This window comes from Pholis gunnellus (genome assembly GCF_910591455.1).
Source record: "Pholis gunnellus genome assembly, chromosome: 2".
In the NCBI taxonomy this organism is placed as follows: Eukaryota; Metazoa; Chordata; class Actinopteri; order Perciformes; family Pholidae; genus Pholis; species Pholis gunnellus.
In genome coordinates this window covers 10,201,410-10,224,071 of record NC_136536.1, presented here as the reverse complement: position 1 = coordinate 10,224,071, position 22,662 = coordinate 10,201,410, and the positions used below count along the sequence as shown (strand labels likewise).

General features: G+C 41.4%; 2 protein-coding genes across 3 annotated transcripts; both read right to left on the bottom strand.

The window, feature by feature from the left end:
- Positions 1–137: 137 nt before the first annotated feature.
- Positions 138–15,773, bottom strand: dgkaa (diacylglycerol kinase, alpha a). 2 transcript variants are annotated; one of them, XM_079180908.1, is made up of 24 exons: positions 15,658–15,773; positions 9,482–9,585; positions 9,044–9,120; positions 7,712–7,841; positions 7,448–7,522; positions 7,310–7,359; positions 7,137–7,211; positions 6,785–6,901; positions 5,569–5,686; positions 5,331–5,419; positions 5,104–5,223; positions 4,745–4,843; positions 4,454–4,540; positions 4,260–4,333; positions 4,104–4,178; positions 3,851–3,936; positions 3,629–3,718; positions 3,281–3,441; positions 3,126–3,190; positions 2,701–2,791; positions 2,375–2,561; positions 1,498–1,615; positions 1,201–1,261; positions 138–1,050 (listed from the first exon to the last, which is right to left on the bottom strand). In XM_079180908.1, the coding sequence occupies exons 2-24, from the start codon at positions 9,555–9,557 to the stop codon at positions 970–972; spliced, it is 2,202 nt and encodes a 733-aa protein (XP_079037034.1). In that variant the 5' UTR covers positions 9,558–9,585; positions 15,658–15,773; the 3' UTR covers positions 138–969. The 2 variants fall into 2 exon arrangements, with proteins under 2 accessions (XP_079037034.1, XP_079037033.1); XM_079180907.1 differs by having other exon boundaries at positions 9,482–9,714; positions 15,658–15,759.
- A 1,957-nt stretch (positions 15,774–17,730) lies between these two features.
- On the bottom strand, positions 17,731–22,662 carry rnf41 (ring finger protein 41). The gene is made up of 7 exons (XM_079167457.1): positions 22,556–22,662; positions 21,621–21,708; positions 21,411–21,526; positions 21,046–21,317; positions 20,745–20,880; positions 19,415–19,518; positions 17,731–19,309 (listed from the first exon to the last, which is right to left on the bottom strand). Exons 3-7 carry the CDS (start codon positions 21,498–21,500, stop codon positions 18,955–18,957), a joined length of 957 nt encoding a protein of 318 aa, XP_079023583.1. The 5' UTR covers positions 21,501–21,526; positions 21,621–21,708; positions 22,556–22,662; the 3' UTR covers positions 17,731–18,954.

The following is a 22,662-nucleotide window of genomic DNA, read 5'->3' as shown; positions in this document are numbered from 1 at the left end:
CAAATTGTACAACGAGGAGTTAAGGACTTAAAGAGGCAGAGAAAACTGTTATTTTGAGTCAGTGGAGCAGATTATGGCGCTGCCATCAGACGCCCCCTTGTGGTAGAAGAAATAACCCACCACGTGAATAACGAGGTCTACCAAACACTGAAGTCCAGATGATTTATTAAAATCTCTACAGTGTGTTATTTCAGGCATATTACATACACATCTTGCAGATATATTGAAATTATAGGACTAATTTAGCATTTAAATAAGACAAGTTGGAAGTGAACATATCTCAGCTTCCTTCCACACAAACATACTCACGCACGCACACACACACACACGCGCACACACAGGAACAGTTGAGTGGGCTGACTGCTGCAATGGATAAACATGCGTCCCTCTTTTGGTAATGATTCTCCCATTACTGTTCCCAAAAACACTTTCAAGTATCTTCTGAAATGTACAAAAAAAATTTGATTGAATTTCCCAGCATCTTTATAGCCACAACGAAAACAGCAATACTACATGGATTATGTCCAAAGTGCATGTCTACACATCAAGCTCTGTAAAGTCTTCTACCAAAGCCATAACCACAGAGAACGTATTGTAAAGGCACATGAAGCTGAATATTCTTCATTTAGCGTGATATTCACTTTACTTTAAATGTTCCATCAAGTTCCTACAGAGCAGCTTTTCCACTAACTGTGAAGCACTGAGACAGAAGCAGCAAGAGAGTTGGGTATTGATAAAAACACTGAGTACATTTGGTGAAAATAATTTTGCCACGATGCAAACATTTCTTACCATACAGTTGTATTCATACAGTGCCATGCTTCGGTTATGTGTTACAGAGATGCAGTTATCCTAACTTTGACTGTTACGGTGCGATTACTCTACAACATACACATTCAAAACTGGTTTCATATTTTATAAGTGTCAGTCCTCTATTTACAAAAAAAAACGTGGCTGCTTCTGTGCAGTTTATTTGTAGTTGAAAAAACCAGATGATTTGGCCTGAGGAGCCATCAACATACTGGCTTGATTCTTGTGTGTGATGTGAATCTGAAAAGGAAATATAGAAAGCAAAATGTCCAGTAAATTACAATATAATTGAATTGAAAACATTTCTACTAATTTGATTGCAAAAAGGGAAATTTGCATTAATGTTAATTTATGTTTTTTAAGAGGAAACCGTGTCTGTGTGTTATGTACCGTGCAGGGAGGCTGCATCCACGGCTCTCCATCTATCTGCATCGGTAAGGCTTTCTTCACCCTGAGGGTAAAGTAGAGAGGCGTCAGGCAACAAAATCAAGGACCCTAATGTGTAATTAAAATACCAAAAGGAAAGCCAGCATAAGTAATTGTTGTTATTCAAAGAGCCAGAGGATTATCCTCAGCTGGTGATCAAAGTCAATCACAAGCCATTGTCAAGACTTTTGGGAGTAAAGACCAAGGCTTTAGGGCTCAAAGCCGGACGAGTCTGAACGTGTCTGTGAGGCTCTTCCTCACCTGATGGTGATCTGCGATGTTTTTGCAAGCCTCACAGCACTCTTAAGACCCGTGTATATCTGTCCCATCTCCATGGCTCCTTCCAGGCCGACCACTTCTAATCGACGGTCACTGAGATCTGACAAGAACACACGGACATACTGAACATCCAGCGCACAATCCAATCGCTTAGTCTGAGACAAAAAACAAATATCAGTCATCATTTTTATTCTAAAAAAGCTCTGTAAACTACCTTCCAAGACAGACAAAATTAGCAACTAGTTGGTGAACACAGTGGAGAAGTTTTTAGAGTATATTAGACAGGTGGACATAAACACGAATCCAATGCTAATGGTCTGCTAACAAGTTGTCATAGAAGCTTGTTGTGTTTACAGCTTGTTTCTGCTGACCTCAATTGGCCAGAAAAATCAGCATGAAAACACGTCAGACCGATCAATCACATGGGAGCCAGTTTCATTTACTGCATTTGATGATTTGTGCAAAAGACCCTCTTAAAGCGACATTCATTTATTTACTTTTTTTGACCACTTGGGAGCAGCAGATCAAGCAGAAAACACAAAGTCTGATATCCGTTGTTCAGTCAAGTGTTTGAGCAAACAGCAGTCACAGAGCAACATCATTTATTTGGGGTCCTGTTTGTGTTGATCTGACAAAAGTCACTCCATTATTCACTCTTTGTTTGGTGCTGAACAGGTACAGTGAGTTTATCAGGACCTTTCTGCTAAAAACAGCCGACGTTTAATGAAAGTGAAGTTTGTTGGTGGTTAAAACAAAACAAAGAGCTGACAGAGGTTTAAAAGCTTCATGTAGCTGAGGGAAACTGCAGATAAATCAGATTAAATCTCACCCTGGTCTAATTTAACTAAAGACAAAATACCTTGTGAGGTCATTTTCAGGATCTCTCGGTCGACAATCACCTCGGGCTCTTCCTGACTCGTCATTCCCTTCGTGTCCCCTTTTTTGGTCTCACCCCATAGGTTGGAGCCACCGTGCATGCTGGGAATGTTTAGGACAGCAACCCCTTCTAGAGACAGGCTACTGAGGTCCAGTGGAGTACCAGAGCACTGAAGAAGAAACAGCATACGGCATCAGTGCTCCGTCCGGTTGTGGGAACAGTTCTTTTTCTCTTACTACAGAAGAGTTTATTTCAGAGACAAAATACAAAACTTGCAAAAGCTGATAAAGCTGATGCAGTGTTCTCACCTCGATTGTTAGACTTTCGTGCAGTTTCTTGCAGGAAGCAGAGATGGTTTCTGAAGTGGCAAATTCAAAATACCACAGCTTGTTCTTCATTCTGCAGTCATAAAAAAGTGTGTTTTTCAGATTTAAGTGATATTTCATTTTCCCAGAACATTTTCTCTTTTTATCACACACAGCTCTTTAGATGGAGGAGTCGAGTTGCAACGCTTGCTGCAACGAAACAATTTTTACTGCAAACAGGAAAAATGAAAGTAAAACTGACGTTCCTCAGGTCTGCTTTGTTGTTGAACGGTACATCTGTTCGAGGTATGATTTTAAAACTGTGTTGTGTTTCATGACTGTGAGGGGGATATTGCTCATTCTTTGTTATTCCTGAAGAAGTGCCCAAGAAACTAATACTATGTTTCACCAAATTGTTGAATGCCTACCTGCTGTTAAATTTCTGGGGATGTTTCTCCCTCATTGTGTGAAACCGGTGGGCGATGGAGGCATCCTGTCAACACAACAAAACCCAGTAATGATCCAAACACAAAGCTGAAAAATAAACACTTCCTCTTGTGTGACGTATTTCTGAGAAACTCACCACTCCAATAGAGAAGTAGTTGTTGATGATTTCATAGGGCACCGGGTCGCCCTTCTCCTGATTCTCATCTGGGATGACCTGCACACTCCAGCGGTCCATCAGCACCTGAGAGCTCCCCTCGATGTCTTTAAGAATACGACTCAGATCCACACCATCATATCCTTCACAAAGAAAACAGCATAGAACGATAAACATGACTAATATAGACAAATATTTGGAGAACGTCTCTTTCAATGAATCACATTCAAACAAACACACACACACACACACACGAACAGCAACAGAGCATATATGCAGCAAGCTGTTTCAATATTTTATGACAAGAAGACACTCTTATTCATTTCTCACCTCCGCCCCATCGCAGACATCGCGCGAGGTCATTTCCTGTGCCCAGAGGAAGCACAGCGACAGGTGGCCGTACTAGCAGATTGGCTTTGTCTGATAGCAAGAAAAGGAAAAAGGGAAGCAAGTAGAAAGCGTGTCACATTGGTTTTAACCAGAAGCTCATGATGTGGCAGCTATCGCGTGCCTTGTAATGAGCTGACTCTTGTAGTGATGCAACAGTCTCACCTATTGCGTCTAGAATCCAGCCAACTGTGCCGTCTCCCCCGCACACCAAGATCCTGTAATTCTGCAGATTTCTGAAGAAACTCAGTCTGAAAGAGAAATGATGGAGATTTTAAGAGCAGAGCTTCAAGTATTCAGGACAATGTGGTCTGAAATAATGTGATGTTTAGCTCAGTGTATTTTAAAATAAAAAAATAAAACAAATCCATTTATTTCTGTTTCATACTGCTCATAATCTATTGTACCAATTACTCACCCTGGTCCAGGACCGCCATTGCAAAGGTTGTGTACCTGCCGTGGATTCAGTAAATACTGAAATTTATGCAGGACTCTGGAATACAGAAAACCAGGCTAAACAATGTGCAAGTATTAGACATCCATTTCTTCACGGACATATCTTTTCTGGGCTCACCTTTCTCCCTGCTTGCCACCACTTTTAGGGTTGACAAACACTAGAAGAGGATGGGTGTTTGGCACAGGGCTGATCTGTTGAATGGTAAACAAATGTTGTAGTTTTATTAACTGATTGAATGCCAAATGACTGAACCCTGTCATTGTAAATATTCAGCATTGAAAAGGCTTCGTTGGGGATATTAATAATAATACCTGAAGCACTTGTCCATCAGGAGTAGTATTGAGCTCGCTGTCATCTGTTGACCCTGAGCAGCCATTTTTTACATTGTTTGGTCTCTCCTTTAGGGACAAAAACAAAGGTGAATATCAAATAAACCAGAGAACATTTGATTTGAACATTTTGCTGCCTTTGGAAAAGAAAAATCACTACACACGGGTGAGAAAGGTTTACAAACAAGAACCAGCCCTGGGCTGATTTTATGCTCTGCGTTGGTGTGACATGCAGTGTTTGTATTGCGTGTGTGCCCGAGGATAATTCTGCACCTTTACAACAGGATATATTGCCCATGGAGGCAGGATATGGTCTCTGAGGGGCCCACAGGTACACTCTGTTGGGTCCTGGTCTGCACATGCATCATGACGCTGTAAAACATAAACGGAGATACATCAAATGAACTCCCAGCACAACAGTGATGACAACTGACAGGATCCAAAAAGAAGTTTTTTTGCATTTCTGCTTCACTTACTGCTCACAGTGTAAAGAGACAGGACAGTTAGGGGAAGGAGAGGAGGAAACCTTTACAGACTGAATGTGGGTGCCCGATAACACAAATGCATATTTTCTCCTCATTGCCCTTAAACTTTTTCCTAAAAATCAGTCACACGTCGAAATACGTCCTCACCATCGTGTGGCACCACACACAGTGTTTGCCCGTTAAGCCTTGATAGCTCTTGATCTTCTTCTGGCATTTTTCACACTTGCTTGAGTCACAGTTCCCACTCACCCAGTCGTGTGCTGGAACCTGAAATGTGAGATGAATGTTTTAATGTCCACATAAGAGCACTCAGAACACAGGATAACATCTACTGTAGACCGTGAGTGTCACTGTAAATGGAGAAAAGGACATACCCCTGTTTCTTTCTTTGACTTCACATACGTCCTGGTACAGGGGCCTGGGTTCCTGTTAGCACAGCGGCCGTGGACTGTGTATTTGCAGCCTGCACAACACAACACATAACCCTGCTGTCATATGACGTTTACATTATTATAAATTGAAGGTATCTATCTAAAAATGTAACTGCAATTCTCAACTTTGACATTACAGTGTATTAAATGTTGCCCTCTTCTGGTGAGTTCAGGTACTCACAGGTGCAGCAGAGTCCTTGCTTCCTCAGGCCCAGCAGCATGCTCTGGCACACGTTGCAGTAAACGGGCTTATTGAAATGTTTCATTCTCCAAAGGTGCTGCCCGTCCTTCTGAGTCATCTGGTAGTTGTAGGAGCAATCATTGAAGACGGCAATGCAAAAAGACAAAAAAAGAACATCGTGGTTGGAAAGCATTCAAATAGAAAAATAAATGTATGAAAAAAAAGCTTATATCTGTTTCCTTTTGGTACATTTTGGATCAAACTACACAAACCCTTGAATCATAAAAACGTTGTGGGCAAGGCCTGCGTTTCACAGTTGTTTTTCACACCTACGCTTGACTAACCTTGCGTTAATGAGATCGCTGATTATGCAGTATGTAGTGGCTCTACATATCATGACATACAGTGGAGCACCATATTCAAATAAACACTGACTATAATCTATTCTCAACAGAAGATTATAAGGTTGCTTTCAATCCGTTTACAGGGCGGCCAGCGCTTTTATCCGGATTACACACTGAAATGCTTTTTTCCCCCCGACGTGATGAATCATCCTATCACTTACTGCATGACACATAGCCAGCAGGCCACCAAAAAGCACACAGCGACTGGGAGGGGGCTGAATTCATGCACCCCAGGCTTCAAATGTCCATTGGTGGCTAGAAATAGCCTGAGGGGAAGTCCCAGGCATTGTTGCAGTGGCCAAGCCTAGTGGCAGAGTCCAATCAGTGAGCGTGCAGACAGGCAGTCTAACAGTAAGTGGCTCTTACATCCGTGGCAACATATTAAACAAATCTCATAACACAAAACTGAGCTGTCCTTGTTTTATGAAGAGCGATTTTATGTATACACCCAATGTCAAAATGATTCATTTCTTTAGTCAAACATAGTTCCTAAAGACTGATTTTTTTAAGCAAGTACTTTGTTTAATGTGGACATAGATTCTGCAGAGTAAATGGAAAACACTTAAGCACTCTGACGGTGCAGAGCTTGCATGAGAGCAGATGACATTACCACACCCTGTAACACTGAGTCGGCAAAAAGGCCCTTATAGTCTATAAGGGAGGAGGCAAAGGACAGAGGAGAGGCATGCAAAGTCAAGGTTTCACAAGAGCAGTAAAAGTGTGTTTTACAACCTGCTGTACAAGGAAATATATATCTGAGTTAAGCATTTAAGGCCAACACTACAAAGAGAAACACGCTGCTTTTAAAGTACCTTAAGACCCAACAAGACCAGCAAGGGAACGTTGTTCATGCCTCCCTCCACCCACTCCTCCAGAGACACTGTACCGCTGCTGTCAGCATCAATTGCTGTCATCATGTCCTTCAGAACCTGATGAAATGACATTTGATTGTTCAAATCAGCACACAAACCTCTATTGCTTAGAAAAGAATATATATTTTTTCTGAAACCAGTCATGCGTGGGAATTTGTGGACTTTTATAGGTGCATCTACCGCCATATATTCTATGCAACGATATCTTCTACAAACAAGGCTAAAAGTACGTACACGCTTTCATGTGTCTGAGGGATGCTGACATTTCAGAGGAGAGTATGGTGACACTTACCGGCCTCAGCTCTGACACATCCCATCCGAGGTATTCTGCAGCATGCATCATCTGAGCAATAATCCGATCCACTTCCTGTTTGAAAAACAACAAAAGACTTGCTTTACTATTGTGGCTGGTATGATACAGCCAAACTGGACAATCACACGTAAAAGATTCCCACAACAACTTACAGAGCTGTCGAGGACTCCATTGCCGTCTCTGTCATAGAGCTTGAAAGCAACTAAAGAGAGAGGAGAAATGAAAGTGTAAGTGCCGGACCAAGTCATCACTCAAATTATCTTGGGCAGAAAAGAAAACAAAGGACTCACACTCCAGCTTGTCCCTAGGCTGGCCATCCTCCAGCAGAGAGAAGTAACATGAAACATCCTTCAGAAAGACTTCTTCTACAGGAGAGACAGAGGAGAGAGAGAGAGAAGGATGGCTGTGAACCATATCTGCACAAACAGCACCTCACAGGCTTGTGGTGAGAAACGAACCCGGTGCCAAAAAGGCCGCGGCGTAAATTGATATGGGCATGCAGCAAAGTAGCATGGGGGCAGTGAGTTGTGCTAATACATGGTGTATAATCTCACTGGCACTGTCTTCCTGGGTGGGTTCAGAGTTTTGGAAGGAGCAGAAGAGTCGCTGGCAGAGATCCACAGGGAAGTCCTCCACTTCTAAATAAGTCTTCAGGAACAGACGAAAGCCTTCTTCATTGATGCACTGGGGAAAAAATGATTTGGAGAGACACAATTATTTTTACTGTGCTTTTGTGAATGGTCAAATTAAATGTTTTAACCGTCTGTATATGTGTTAACTTCTGCATTTTTCAAATTCACCTCTTCTGAAAATAAGGGAAGATGACATTCATCATGTGAAAATCCTCTAACTGATGTGTTGTTTTCTGAAGAAAAAGAAACGCCCTTGTTTTGAGCTTGAGCTTGAGAGTCATGTACTGTAAGTGCATCCAGCAGGGGATGGAAAGCTTTCAAAAGCTGAAGATGTATCTGAGAAACATTTAATTCAGTTTTCAAAGGTGGAGTGGTTGCAGGGTTTTCACTGGAAAATGACCAAGAAAGAAACCCCTGAATCAAGATTTCAGTCCATCTGTTTGGCCTGGCATCTGTCTTTCCCGCATGATAGTGTGTGTGTGTGTGTGTGTGTGTGTGTGTGTGTGTGTGTGTGTGTGTGTGTGGGGGGGAGGGGGGGACCTAATTCTTGTTGACATTATGCTATTTCCCCCGGTTGATACCCCTGCCGAGCTGCCCCAGTAATAGACCAGATAACAAAAACAAAAGGAAAAAGAAGCCAAATGAAAGTAAGCCCACGGAGTCAGCATCATAATTGAACACACACACCAAGATTTACAAATAGCATTATTTTTCAGTGTGTTTTAAAAGCTATTAACCAGTACTTTCAGGCTTTCTCCCATAAAAAAATAATTTCCTTCCAATTATGTAATTAAACTGGCATTAGCCAAATTATCCATGTGAAATTACTGCGTTCGCTTCCTGCACAAATTAGTTGGCAGTGTCACCCACTGACATTACAGTATAGGAAAGATCTTTTTCAGTCACATTTGAGCTCGCACTGCACCACTGCAGCCAGCACACTGTTCGGCACAGCCTTGCTGCGTGGGCAAAAACTGAGAAGGTGATTTACATCTGCAGCCTCGCTCGACTGCGCTGAAGATATTTCCCTTGGACAGCTTAGTCAACATGATCGATTGCTTTGAATCTAATTAATTAGCGCGAGAAAATCAATAACTGTTCAATAAACATAAATCAAATGATCGTTATCTCAGTAAACTGCTCCGCCGCTGAGAGATGAAATTCAGTTCAGTTTTGTGCCTCGTAGCTGACATTTCTGTGAGTGAGTTTTGGACCTGATGGTGAACAGCCGGACACACCATCCCGTCCCCTCACCTCTCCATGTCTGTGCCGGGCCAGACGGCCATCTGCGTCAAATTCCCTCAGCACGTCCTTCACCTTCAAGCTGCAGTCTGGAAGCAAAGACACACAGGTCACACAGGGATACACGTGTACTTCTGTGAGTCAAAGGGTATAGCTCTAAAAAGTAGATTCTTCACATATCACACTACTGTGTGCAACCATTTAAGAATCCACATTTCTGAGATATCATGTACGCATACAGTATGAATACACAATGAATCCAGACTTATTGAGAAAAAAATAAAAGTGCATGCTTTATTTGAAGAAAAAAAAAAAAGAATAATGTGGCAGACTGCAACCTCTTCTAGATATGAGCGAGTGTATATGAGTGTGCGTGTGGGTGGAAGTGGAAGTGAAGGGGGGGGGGCGTTAAGCGCTGAGAAAGCTGCCCGCCCGCCTGTCTGTACTCACATTCAATGTACTGCTGGAGCTGGATAAAGTCGACAGGGTTCAGTTCCTTTACCTCTGGGTTTGTGGGGGTGGACATGGCGCCTGCTTCTGCACTAACTGCCTGCCTGTGCACAAGCGAGAGAAACAGTGAGACATAGACGGATAGAAAAGAGAAGGTGGGTGCATAGTAGCCTGCCTCTTTGTAGAACATAAAAGCATGGCTGCAAGCAAAAGATAGCATCTTCCATCTCGCTCTGTGAAAAAAAAAAAAAAAGCATGATTGTAGACCGGGAGAATCATACTCAACATCCAAAGTTTGAGTGAAGCAGAAAGAAGACAGTAACTGTCAGAGAATATGTGGATCCGTGCAGAACATCTGAAGTCAACACTGTACAGATGCGAACACAATGAATAATAATAATAGCTTTGTGGATAAATTGATTTCCGTCTGTGCTCTGAAATGCCACTTCCGAGCATTAACAATGGTGTGCTTTCACGTCTTTATTTTAAATCTCTCACCACCAATAACATGTGACCAGCCACTAAAAACTGGGCCAAAAGTCTGGTAGAAATGATGTCAGGTTAACGGTACCCATGATACTTTGACTCTAGGGATTCTCTGCACCTAAATTGTCTTTCCATACACTCACTGGCTTGTATTTGATTTATAAAATACCAGATATAGGGAGCATTTGTTTTAGTTCGGCTCAAAGGAGTACAATGGTGTTGAAATGTGGCAATAAGCAAAACAAATCTTATAGAGGTAAAAAAAAAAAAAACTGGCTTGTTAAGGGACCTCCCCTCCAAACAAAAGGAAGAGACTCAAATGTCATACAAAGCTGAGAGCGAGCTCGTAATCGCAACTAGTCCGAAGTCTGGATGAACGTTTGGTGGGCTCGTTATGAAAACTTTCAGAAGTAAACATGCAGTTAAAGCATACTGTAAAAGAGATTCCCTAATGACAGGAAACAAAGAGACAAATGTATACCCATTAATTATTTAAGACAGAAGAGTAACAAGTTAATGGAGGGGAAAAAGATGGCATCCTAACATCCTGTGTAGATGCATGCCAGTAAAATGTTGATAATCATGTAACTAATTTCCCCCTGGGGATGAATACAGTTTATATCTATCTATCTATCAATGTAAGGGAATTTTGTTAGCCATTAATTGTGATCTTTCCAAGCAAGTCTATCATAATAAGCATCAAGCAATGGCACACATGCTTTTTTTTTTGGTATTTAAGAGCTAACATTTGTGTGAACGTGATTTGTGACACCTATAGTTTTTACACTATGGCTTTTCACCATTAACTATCAGTAATCATCGCTTGTTAAGGACCACAGCAGTGATTTCACCTGATTTAGTTAAAACAAACTTAACATTGCTGCTCTGTGTTATCCATCACAGCAAATTGCTTTCAGTTTTGTCTAAATTACATTTCAGGGTACTGCAGTTGAGACAAGTAATTCAGTTTTTACACTACTCTGTTGGAGCGCACAAATCAAGAATGTTTTAACAGTCCGCTGACTAATTTCCACACTAATGTATGGAAATGAATGGCAATGGGGGCCTGGAATAGCAATGGCAAATTCACAATGAGAAAATCAAAACAATTCAAAATATACGTATACTGAACGTGGCTCAACAGTTTTGAGGAGTTAAATACACACATAGGACACTGTAAATCTGATATCAAAGACCATTCTATCATCAGCTACACAAAAGTGAAGCATATAAAAGACTGTGTGGTTGTTTTCGGTCCAGGCTGATGAATAGGTCCTCACTGTAAATGTGTTGTTCACACTGATGTCCGCAGGTGTTATCACACATTAAAGTGCAGCCGGCGCAGGTATCAGTGATGGCTGCCTGCACTTACCACAAAATCAGAGAACTTAAAGGACAAAGAATGTACTGAGAAAAAAAAAGAAATAATCTGAAATAACACCCACTCCTCACATGGGATTGTATCCATTTGCGGTCTTTGGACTCTGAAAGGTTCACACTGTCCTCACTTAATTCCCTCAAAAGGTCAGCAGCGTTGCCTAGCAGTTCTGTTTATGCAGCCGATCAGGTGGGCTAGGTCTGTATCAACAGCAGAGTGACACATGGAGGAATCATGAAAATCCATCTGGCACTGAGCACCTGATTACAGCCTGAACCTCTTTATTCTAAAAATATGCATCTGGCTCAATCTTCAAAAACTGTCGTATGAATAAGGTAAAAATAGTCATAAAAGACACCTCTTATTTTAGATAACTCCTGGGAGGTGTTTGCCGTTTCCTGTTTTCATGCTTTCCAGAGGAGCGTGACGTCGTGAGCAGCATCATGTCTACTTTGTCTCCTTACCAACTGAGTATCATAATTATTGTCTGGTTCGACAAGATCTCAAGCCTATCAGAGTAATCTGATTCCTCACTTCCTGATTAGATAATGATTTGCATGCACAAGGCAGAGTGGAAATCAGGACCAGTCTGAACACGGAGCACAGGAAGAGGCATTCCCTGCACTTAGAGATGAACAGTGTCCCGGAACAAGTATGAATACTTTAGGTGGTTTTAAGGAATGTCTGAGGCTTGTTAGGACTTAATACAGACCATGTGACGTACTGCTTCTGGGCTGGCTCTCAATAAGGTTACACCGTTGAGCTTAACTTAGATTATAGATGCTTAATGAGGGATCGGTTTATGTTACTTTATGGAAACATTTATGAGGTAGAGACTCTGTTGTGGCAAGAAAGATTTAAATGTGAGCTAACAGGAGCCACATAGCCACCATTCATTGTGATTTACTTTGATTCACTCTACTGACAAGACAGAGGTATTATTCTGTTTGAACAGAATGTCACTTCATAAAATCGTTACAGAATAGATTGTGCAGCACGTGTTCTGAGCAGCAATGCACAAGAGCTTCACCCTCCTGGCTTTATGTGGGGCCACGAGTGGTTCTTCAAAAAGCAGTAAAGAACAATTTAAATGTTAAAATGTTTTTTTTTCAAGTAGCAACAGCTTGTGTGTGCAACTTCCACTCCCACAATAAACCTCTGAAAAACTGTCTGTTTAGAGCCCGACACCGGCTTTTACTTCTGACCGCTCGACTGAAAAACTGCTTTACAAAACGATCACACGGTGAACTAATTGGAGATTTAGAGTGGACGGTTCAGTTGGCATTTTCCTTCACATATGCATGCGTTTAATTATGATCCACAACCATAAAGCACTCTCTTCACAAGAATCATTTCACGGTACACCCGGGGACGACCCTTTTTCAATGCAGGCTAATGTTTGTGCAGGCTGTCGTATCGCCCACGCCTTGTGTCAAGCAAATCTTTTGCAACACTTGCAGGATGCAAGCCATTGACTTCGTCATTCTGTGGTTGGAAAACACTGCTCAGGTTCTTTGAACAGAACGCGAAGTCTACGTCTAATTCTTGGGCGTTTGTGTTTCCCCCCCGAAACTACATTTATCTTCAGTGAAGTGCGTACAGATTGCATCAGGTTAACAGAAGGGGGAGGACGGGCATGCTCAGTTGCTATGGAAAGTGTTTCCCTCCATCAGCTGCTCTCTGTCAGAGTACTGCCACGGATGACTAACAGGTAGGACGAGGCAGAGAGGGAGGCAGAGGGGGGGAGCCCAGTCAGCATAGCTGTGAGTCTTCCCCCCGCAGCATCGCCTCCTCCCACGCTATGAGCCTGGTTTGGCCTTCAGAAACCAGAGGCCACGCTCTAAATTGCATTCTACATGCAGATGCTACTGTGACTCATTGCATGAACAAGGGAATACTTTGTTACTACTATAAATGGTCTGTGTGTTCAAGGGGTCACTTTGCAGGCCGAGCGAGAAGTTTCAAACGAGCAGTCATTTTTGACTTCCTAAAACAATCATAGAAAAAAACAACACTTCTTCACATTTATGTATCGCGAGAGCTACAGCCAGTAACCACGACTTCCCCTGGTTGTTTTATATCTTCATGTTATTTAATTATAGTAAATATCGCTGTATTGTGTACTGCAAAATGTGTGGTTGACTTTACTGAAAGCACCAAAGCAGAGATATAATTTATATATTTCTTTGATAAATGATGTTATGCATGGTCCTGGATAAAAATATTGATCCAGCTGGTGTAAGATTTATCAAGTAAAAAAAAGCAAAAACCAGGGTTTAAAGTAATGAGTATGCTAAATGAGAGCAAAACATGGGTCTCCCTTGTCTACTGCGTATGGTAATATTTGAAGAATTGAGTGGTATGCAAACTACAGCAGGCTAAAGTTAGTCGAAACACTGGAGAACTTGAACACACTTGTAAATCTGACACAAACACAAGATGGAAAACAACAAAAGACTTTCACCACAGAATGAATCACAGATTCTTGGGAAAATGTAGGCGAGGCTTTGCTCACTCTGCGAGGACTGCCCATCACTCTGGGTTCAGTCTTGAATGTGACTTATATAATCGTTTTTGTGTGTGTGGAGGCAGCCTTGTAGAACACCACGCTGCGCTGAAAGAAAATAAAACCTCAAACCTGCCTAGACTTGAGAGAGTGCATGCTGTCATACAGCAGCCACTGTTTCGACATATCAGGGAGTCTCGCCTGGTTCGCCCACAGATCTATCCACGATTGAAAATGAAAAATTAAATGTCCCTTTTTCTCAATGATTACATCTGAAATGCAGCCACCTACTCTTCTTCGCTGTCATGTCAGTAATTCAGAGATCTGGGCTCTTTAGGGGATTTCAGTATACTCGATTGTATTTGCTCATGCGAATTCTTTTTGAAATATGAATGGATGAGCCAGGAGCGAATAAGTGTTTTTATAAGTTACAGCATTTGAGACTTGAGCTACACTAAGGCTAATTCTATTCACTTCTATGACGTGACAAGAAAGTAGTGACTCATGAACGAAAAAGGGGTTAAAATCATAGTCACGAATATAGGACTCTGGCAGACTCAAAGGGATATTATAATGAAGGAAGTGGAGGATAAATGGAAGATAGAACTACTTAATTTAGAGAAGTGAAATGTTTTCATGCCATTGCTTTGGTTACGCTGGCTATGCCACACAGCAACAGCTAAAATGTATGCACTAAACTGCAGATCGCAAAATGGGCTAAATTCTAGTGCATTTACAGCCTCTAGCCTCAGATGTAATGATGGGACAGATGTCCCGACAACAGTATTGATTGACTGTGACTAAAAACTCTCTTGCAGCTAAAAACACAGAGACCTCCCCAGCTTTTAACTAACTCACTGGTAATAAACACACAGCTCGACCATGAAAGTGTCACCTGGAAATAAAGTGGACTTAGTTGAAACTGAGAGTTCCGGATAAAAGGAGAAAACACGGTAAGATTTTCCTGTATGTTTTGTTTTACCAGTTAGCTGAGAGCACTTTTCCCAATTTGCAAATGGCAATGAAAGGGGAGCTTTGAGTAAACAATGACCACACAGCAGGGAGAGTGCCCACCATCATCTACTTCACACTGTGGAGGATTTAGTTATCCCATGAGTGACGAGAACACAGTGAAAACCCTCTGAGGTGGTTTTATTTCTATTTTGACTGAGGTGTCACTGTCCCGTATTGGAATAGCTCCATATCCTGCAATAAACATAATCTCCGGCACTCAGATAAGACCCTATCATGGGGCAATAACACGAGCAACCTCCCTGCTCAATGCAATACTGATATCATCACGAAATTAAACTTATAGTCCTTTACACCAAAGTATCTTCAGACATGACACACCCAACCGCTTCAGACACCACCAAACAACCATCTGAGATATGAACGGCTCTATTCTTTAAATAGGGTTCCCGCATGTAATTTAAGCAGCCTGGCATTAACAGCCATGACACGCTGCAAATGGAACTAAAATGATGATGAGCTTAAAAAAAAGAAAGAAAGACATTTGACCGTGCATTAACATGCAATAGGTCTGCCCTGTCGTCTGTTGTTCGTGCTGAGTGAATTACTCCACAACTAACACACGGCTACTCGCTGACATGCGCGGAGCGGAACGCCTTCGATTACTAAATGCGCAAATTGTTGACAGCAGTACAAACAACAAACAGGCTAATAATGATACACAGTATTAGACCTTCGTTCATCTGCAGCGAGCCGCTCAGGGCTGCACAGAAACTTCAATCAATACGTCGAGTCCCCGGACCTCTGTACTGTTTGTTGTTGATAGTCATTTACCTTCTCTGTCGCCTTTAACGAGACCGTCGTGGTGCGGTTGAAAAATCCTGCTTTCACAAGTGGCCGTTAACTTTAAATGGAGGCAGCAGCAGTTCGGCGAAGTGGAAGCAGTGAACTAATGCAGAGCAGTGACTGAGTGAGCGGATCCTCCTGTCAACTCAAGCACCGCCTCAGCTGCTCTGCGCCCTCTTCTTGGCAAGCCAATACACAATCGGTGCACCAGCGTGCCTCCATCTGCAAAGTTGCGAAAGTAATGCTAATTAAAATGATGCAGCTTTAACCTGTCACATCACATCATTCCTCTCATGCTCAAATTAAATCAATGCAATTTACACTATAGGCATTTAAAAAAAAAATAATAATAATAACTAATTAATAAGTACAGTAGCTCCATTTTCCATATGGAGAAACATTTCATTTGCAAAGTAGCAACTTTTTTTTTTAAAGTGTGCAAGTATGTATTTTGTAGCACCCTATATGCTAGGCTAGGCTATGATTCGGTGATAACATGCCACAAGCTAAAGTAATAAAATATGAACGCATTACACTGTAAAATATATTGGAAAATAAACTTACATAAATGTTACAATACATAACCTTACAAATTAGTCTACTATGGCTGCTTTCAACTAAAATAAATGCTAGCATTGAGAATGTTTGTTAAGTATTTTCACTGTAGCTTAACTTAACTTTAACGTAAACTCTTGGAATGCAACGTTAGCTAAGCTAACATTAGCTGTTGGCGGTTTGTTGTAGGACCAGTTGTCCTGATATGGCATGAAGACACCTTTATTTTCTCATATCTGGACACCTTGGCGTAGATATATGTTTGTGTTTATGGGTAGCGGCCATTAAGAAGGGGTAGTTGTCGACTATTAGTGTTGTTATTACGGTTACTCGCAGTTCTACCGTGTTTGGCTTTGGCGCATTGATTTAGAAGGTGATTTAGTTTAACGGTCCCATGTAGCCAATCAGAAACGAGTATTTTTACTGCGTTATCTACTGGCAATGGTGGAAAGTAACACAGTACAGTCACTAAAATACTGCGCTAAGCACAAATTTGAGATACTTGTACTTCAATTGAGTACTTCCATTTCTTGCAACTTTATACTTTTTACTTCACTACCTTCATTTGGCAGCTGTCCTTTATTTGGCAGCTGTAGTTACTAGTTACTTTAGCAATTAAGATTTTACAAAACATATAATAGGTTTATAAAATATGCCTTTTTATAGATTAAACTACCAAAGAACATTATATAATCCATGATGCCAAAAATACTTCACAAACATTATCAATGCTACCACAAATATATTAATTAATATTCTATCCATATACTTTACCTGCTGCACTATTTTATGTCTTAGATTCCCATCAAAATGGTCATATTTTCAGTGTGGTACTGCTACTTTTCTGAAGGATCTGAATACTTCCTCCACAGGCCTCAAGTATTTGTGCTGTACATTTTGTAGAAATGTTCTTCGAAACATATTCATCAACATATTCTGAGGAATACTTAGCATGTGGCTTAGTATGGGGACTGCTGTACGCCTTGCAGCAACCAACCACATCACATAATGATTGTAGACAACAGAGCCACGGTACTGGGTAAGCACATGATTTCACATTCCAGTGACCACAATGGTGAGGGATTAGGCTCCACAATGAGGACGAGGCTGGCAAGAGAGGATAACAGACATGGAAAACATGTGGGTGTCTGGGTCAGGCAGAGAAAAGGAGAGTGACACAGGTCAGAGCAGTCAGACCTTCGTCCCACGGAGTTTTGTTGTAAAAATGTTCCTTTTAATTATCTTGACCTGGATCTACAGCATGTCACATCCCACATCTCCTCCTCACCGCCCAGATTTCAAAAAGCAGCACTAGTTTTCTCTATACTGATGTTTCTACATAATCTAATCAACCGACATTCCCTGAAGAAAAGTCCCCCCCCTGCAGATCTCTGATGACATGATGTGGTAAAGCAAGGAACTGCGTTTTTTTTCCCCCTAATTAAAATGCTAAATATAAAAACGTGTTATCCCGGTGAGAAAATACATTCTTTCGGGTTGAAGTTTGACATTTTTTATTACTTTCTTGTCTGTACAACACAGTACATAACAGACACAAAACAAACAAAAACATTGAAGAGGGAAAATAATAAAAGGGCACAATCTAAAACATATGTATACTGCACTTCTGTGGGCTTTCATACTGGATGGTTGAAGTAGTGTTTGTCTTACTACAGCAATAACCGACTCATGGCGAAACATTTTACCTCTCAAAAGCCATAAGAGTGACTTCACAAATATTTTTACATTCTCCAAGCTATGGTTTGTGGTGACATGTCAGTGAACAGATGTTTGCTTACTGTGAAGAATGACAAGATCAATGCCTATATTTCAATCATCAGAAACAGACGCAAGAATTACCTAAAATATCAAGTGAACCATTATGATTTGTCAAACAAAAGTCATTATACATAGTTAAATCCCAAAATGTTAAACTTCTAATTTAACACTTCAACTGGACCAAACATACAGACTATATTTACAACTGAGGCAACAAAGAAAACAAAAACAATTTTCTTCTGAACTTCAAATGCACCGAAAAAGGCAGATTTCCATACATCAAATGGTAACATTTTCAAGCATGTTTGTGTAAAAGGCAACACAATAAATAAAACAAATGGCACAGAAGGTTTAGACAATCAAAACTCAGAAGCACAAATGTCTTGTGAAATATTCACAACAAACTAAAAACTAAAGCAAGCACACGAAAAATAATCTTCAGAGTCAAAGTCCTTGCAGACAGCAACACAAACTGACAAAACAGAACTGAGATAAAAAAAAAAGAATAATCACAATCCAATTACAGTGAGCGAAATAAGAGATTGACATTTATAATTCAATATAGTATTTGTATTTACAAGCATTTATACAACTGAGCGCATTAAACAGGGGTTCAAGCTTATTACTATATTAGGACATGGAGCAGAACAATCAGATCATATACTGCACCAAAATATAAACCTTGTAAACATCACTTCTCAACTTTTATCTCAGATATCAGTCAGATTAAGTTACTATTAGCCAGGTTCCTAATATATATATGTGTCCTTACTTTAAGGCATAGGTATCAAGCTCAAGAGTGAGCCCCTTATAGGATTTTATTTGAAATAAGCCAGATTCAAATCAGACAGTTTCACTCCAACGAGGAAAAGCTCTACTGGTGACAGCAAACCTCCAGGCGAAAAAACGTCCTCCCCTCGTGTCTCTGGATCAGGTCAGTACGCTGTAAAGTTATAAGATCTCCTCCACTCCGTGTGCAAAGATCATGACCAGGCCCGGCTCCAGGATCATGTCCTCCCCCATATGCTGATTCTCACAGGCCATCACCACCACGGCCTGCTTGCCAGGGATGCGCTTGGCAACGTAGTTCTCATAGTAGCGCCTGTTCATCTGCCGCGTCTCGAGCGTGGCCAGTCCCTGCGGCCAGTTCCGCTCGTGGGCGTTCTCGATCAGGTCGTTCACGATCGAGAGAGGGCAGCCGCTGTCGATGAGGGAGCGCTTGATGACCGCTTGAAGCACGGCATCGGGAGTGGAGATCATGCCACCCCAGCGCGTCACTCTGGCAGGTTGCATGGAGTTCACCCACCTGGAGATTAGATAAAGAAGAAGAAAATTAGGGACCGAGCTGCGGCTCTCAGACAAAGTTAATATTAGAATAAAAAGCATTGGAGAGGATGACATTTTAACTTACTCTAAGATCTCGTTGTACTCGATGCTCTCCTCGAGGTTTTGGAGATTAGGATTAGCACTGCGGATTGCTCTCATGTAGGCTTTTAGCAGCTGAATGTCCCGTTTCTGGAAATTAAAAGCATCATCTTCAATGACTGATACCACAAAATACTCTAATATATATAAATGGACTATTTGTAATATTACTGATCCTAAATAGTTTCAGCCGTGTCAGACTCCAACCTAGCTATCAAGAATATATACATAGTAACAGCAGAGCTTTCCATGAGCTACATTATGTACATTTTTGATTCTGATAAAATGGTTTTGATGAACAAGTTGCCTGTGCATTTTACCACTAGCCTCTGCTTCAAAACAATGCGAACATGATGATAGAGAAACATCCATAGAGAAACATCCATATCTGTCTATTCAGATGCTCTATATGAATGTGTGTGGTGCTCAGCTGAGAGGTTGTGTGGCGGAGAGTAGTCTTTTAGTGCTTGACAAATATTTGCAAAACAAATGATGACATAGCACATTAGGAATCGCATTGATTGCACAGACAGGCGGCATCCTAATTACAAGGGCTACCTCAAAACGACTAATTCAACTTGACGATCGTGCAGTAAGCATTAAAACGTCCACTGAAAGCACTTTATCTTCCACATACACCACACAGACGTTTATATGCTTGATGAATGGACGAATGAATAATCTTCATTACTATTGCCCTTTTTACAGCAGAGCCATTTTTAAGATGCACTGCAAACACTAAAACAGTCAAAGAAACAGGCCCATGTCTTCATATGCCTATGAAGGTGAACATAAATAAATACAAAATAAATAACAAAATAAGGTCTAATGATTCTTCATTGGAAAAGCTATGATTAGTCAGGCATGGTTTTAAATAGTAATAGCTATTTACAGACTGTGGGCTAAGAAGTCTGTTTGTATAGTGTATATGACGGAACAGTAGCATTAGAACTTGCCAGATGCCACCAAATTTGGGCTTTTACAGCCAAATTACCCCCCTAGCTGGCTACTCTTTCCCACTAACTATTCCATATCCTTGTGGAAAGCCCTGTAATAGCAATGCCTTATAGGGTTAAGTATTTGTATATTAACATTCTGCTTCTTCGTTACATAACTGTATCGTGACAAAACTCTCAAGTCTCATTCAGCAACTGAATAGAATAGAAGTAGAAAACTCACTGTCAAAGTAATCATGGAAAAGAAATATGCTCTTGGCTATTTCAAAACCTGTTCCACAGACGCCAATATTTTTAAGGAACTTGGCTCATAAAGCATTTTTTTGGTTAAAACATAAATAAGCAGGAAAATGTTCATACTTGTTCCCCCAACTGGTGTTTATGCTCCGCAACCGTTTTCTCCAGGTCCGAAATCTTGGTCTGTTGCTGCTGGACGACGCACCGCAAGTGTTTGATGCAGTTATGGTTGGGCACCTCATCTTTGGGCATCTCATGCCTGCAAGTGTCGGGGGAGATAGAATAACCAGAGGGGAAAAAAAAAAGAGGATATAATTCCATACCATACAGGAGGACAGGGGATACATTTTTGTAATCATTCATAATCAAGGTACCCAACAGCTACGATGCAGAGTTCCTTTCTGCCAAAGTGAAGCCCACTCACCCACATCCTTCCTCGCAGTTGACGGGCCTTTTGGGGTTGTGCTCGCAGTCCTTGAGGTGTGATTGCAGCTGGTCCAGCCGCAGAGTGGCCGTACAGCCAAAACCTGCATTGTCACAGTTGATCTGAAGTTTGGACAGCATGTTACGCATGATGCGGGGCACGGGCCGGAGGTGAGCTAGCGTCACTACCGTGCGGTCAACAGGACATATCTGCTGCTGGGCAAACCACTGCGTTATACAGGCATTGCAGAAGGCATGCTCGCAGTGTGGAGCCTGAAATGAAAAGGAGAGCCCCCCCAAAAAAATAAAAACTTTGAAATACGCCAATATGAACAAGAGCGGGTAATCTTTCAGACAGGGACTTGCCTGCACCGGTTCTTCGAGCACTCCACTACATATAGGGCACAGCAGGTCTTCATCCACCTCCCCTTGGAACCTCGTAATGTCGTACCCCATGGTACATCACTGGGATCCACAACCTCCTGGGCAACACACAACCAAGGAAATTAATAGTAAAAATGCATCAATATGTGACTGTAGATACTCCATAGATATGTACACATACTTTGAGCCTACCTCACTCACGAAAGGCCTCAAATGCTTCCATTCAGCTCTTGATGTAAAGCCGATACATCACATCTGGGGAAAGAGACACAGACACTCCCTGCAAGAAAAATGATGATATTCACACAGATTATTTGGTTTTCTATAGACTATTGGATAGCTGATGGTTGGAGCCGAGCTACGCTACATAATCTAAAAATCACATGATGAATACAATAGATGCTGCTTAGCTACAGACATATTTCTTAACTACGTTAAGCATTCTGATCAAAAGGTAACAACGAGAGGAATCTTGCTACCGAACAAACATATATTGTGTTATTATTGAATCAATAAAAGCTGTGAAAGTACAATGACTAAAGTCATGAGAGTACACAGCCATGTTTGAGCCAAAAAGTGACGTCCTTGATCCGTAACGTTAGTGTTGTCTTCAACGTGTGAAACTGCACCATCTGAGGCGAGCATCCTGTCGTCCCAGGTGACTTGTTGTGTCTGACCTAATTTCTGTGAAAGCAGCACACACCGGTCCGGAGGCGCTTTACAGTTTCCCTTTTTTTTCCACCAATCGCACTCAGCATGCACAAGCTAACCCTCCAAGCTAACGTTACGTTAGCTAACCTACGTGTATGATGCTATTTCCCCGTTACATGTTACACTAAAACCACTATTTCATTTAGGTTTATAATGAGCTAAACTGGTGTCATGTTGAGTAAATACCCCAGTGCTTGAGTTCAGATGTCAGTATAGCTTGCCAGCCATTTATTAAATGAGGCTAACGCTTGCAAAAGCAGATAGCACTGGCAGCGCCAAAGGTCCCGTTGGTTTCCTCTGGATGTTAGCATTTGAGCTAACCAGACAGAGCCCAGTCTGGACAAACTACACCAACAAACGGCTCGTTACAACCAGCCACATTAGAAGAAAACAGTATAATGGACTGATATACTCACTTGAACAATGTAATAAAACAGATCCCAATCACGATGTTTATGTATTTTCTGACGTCCTACTGTTGCTAGTAGCGCGCTAGACACGTCCTGTGCTAACGTTACATCCT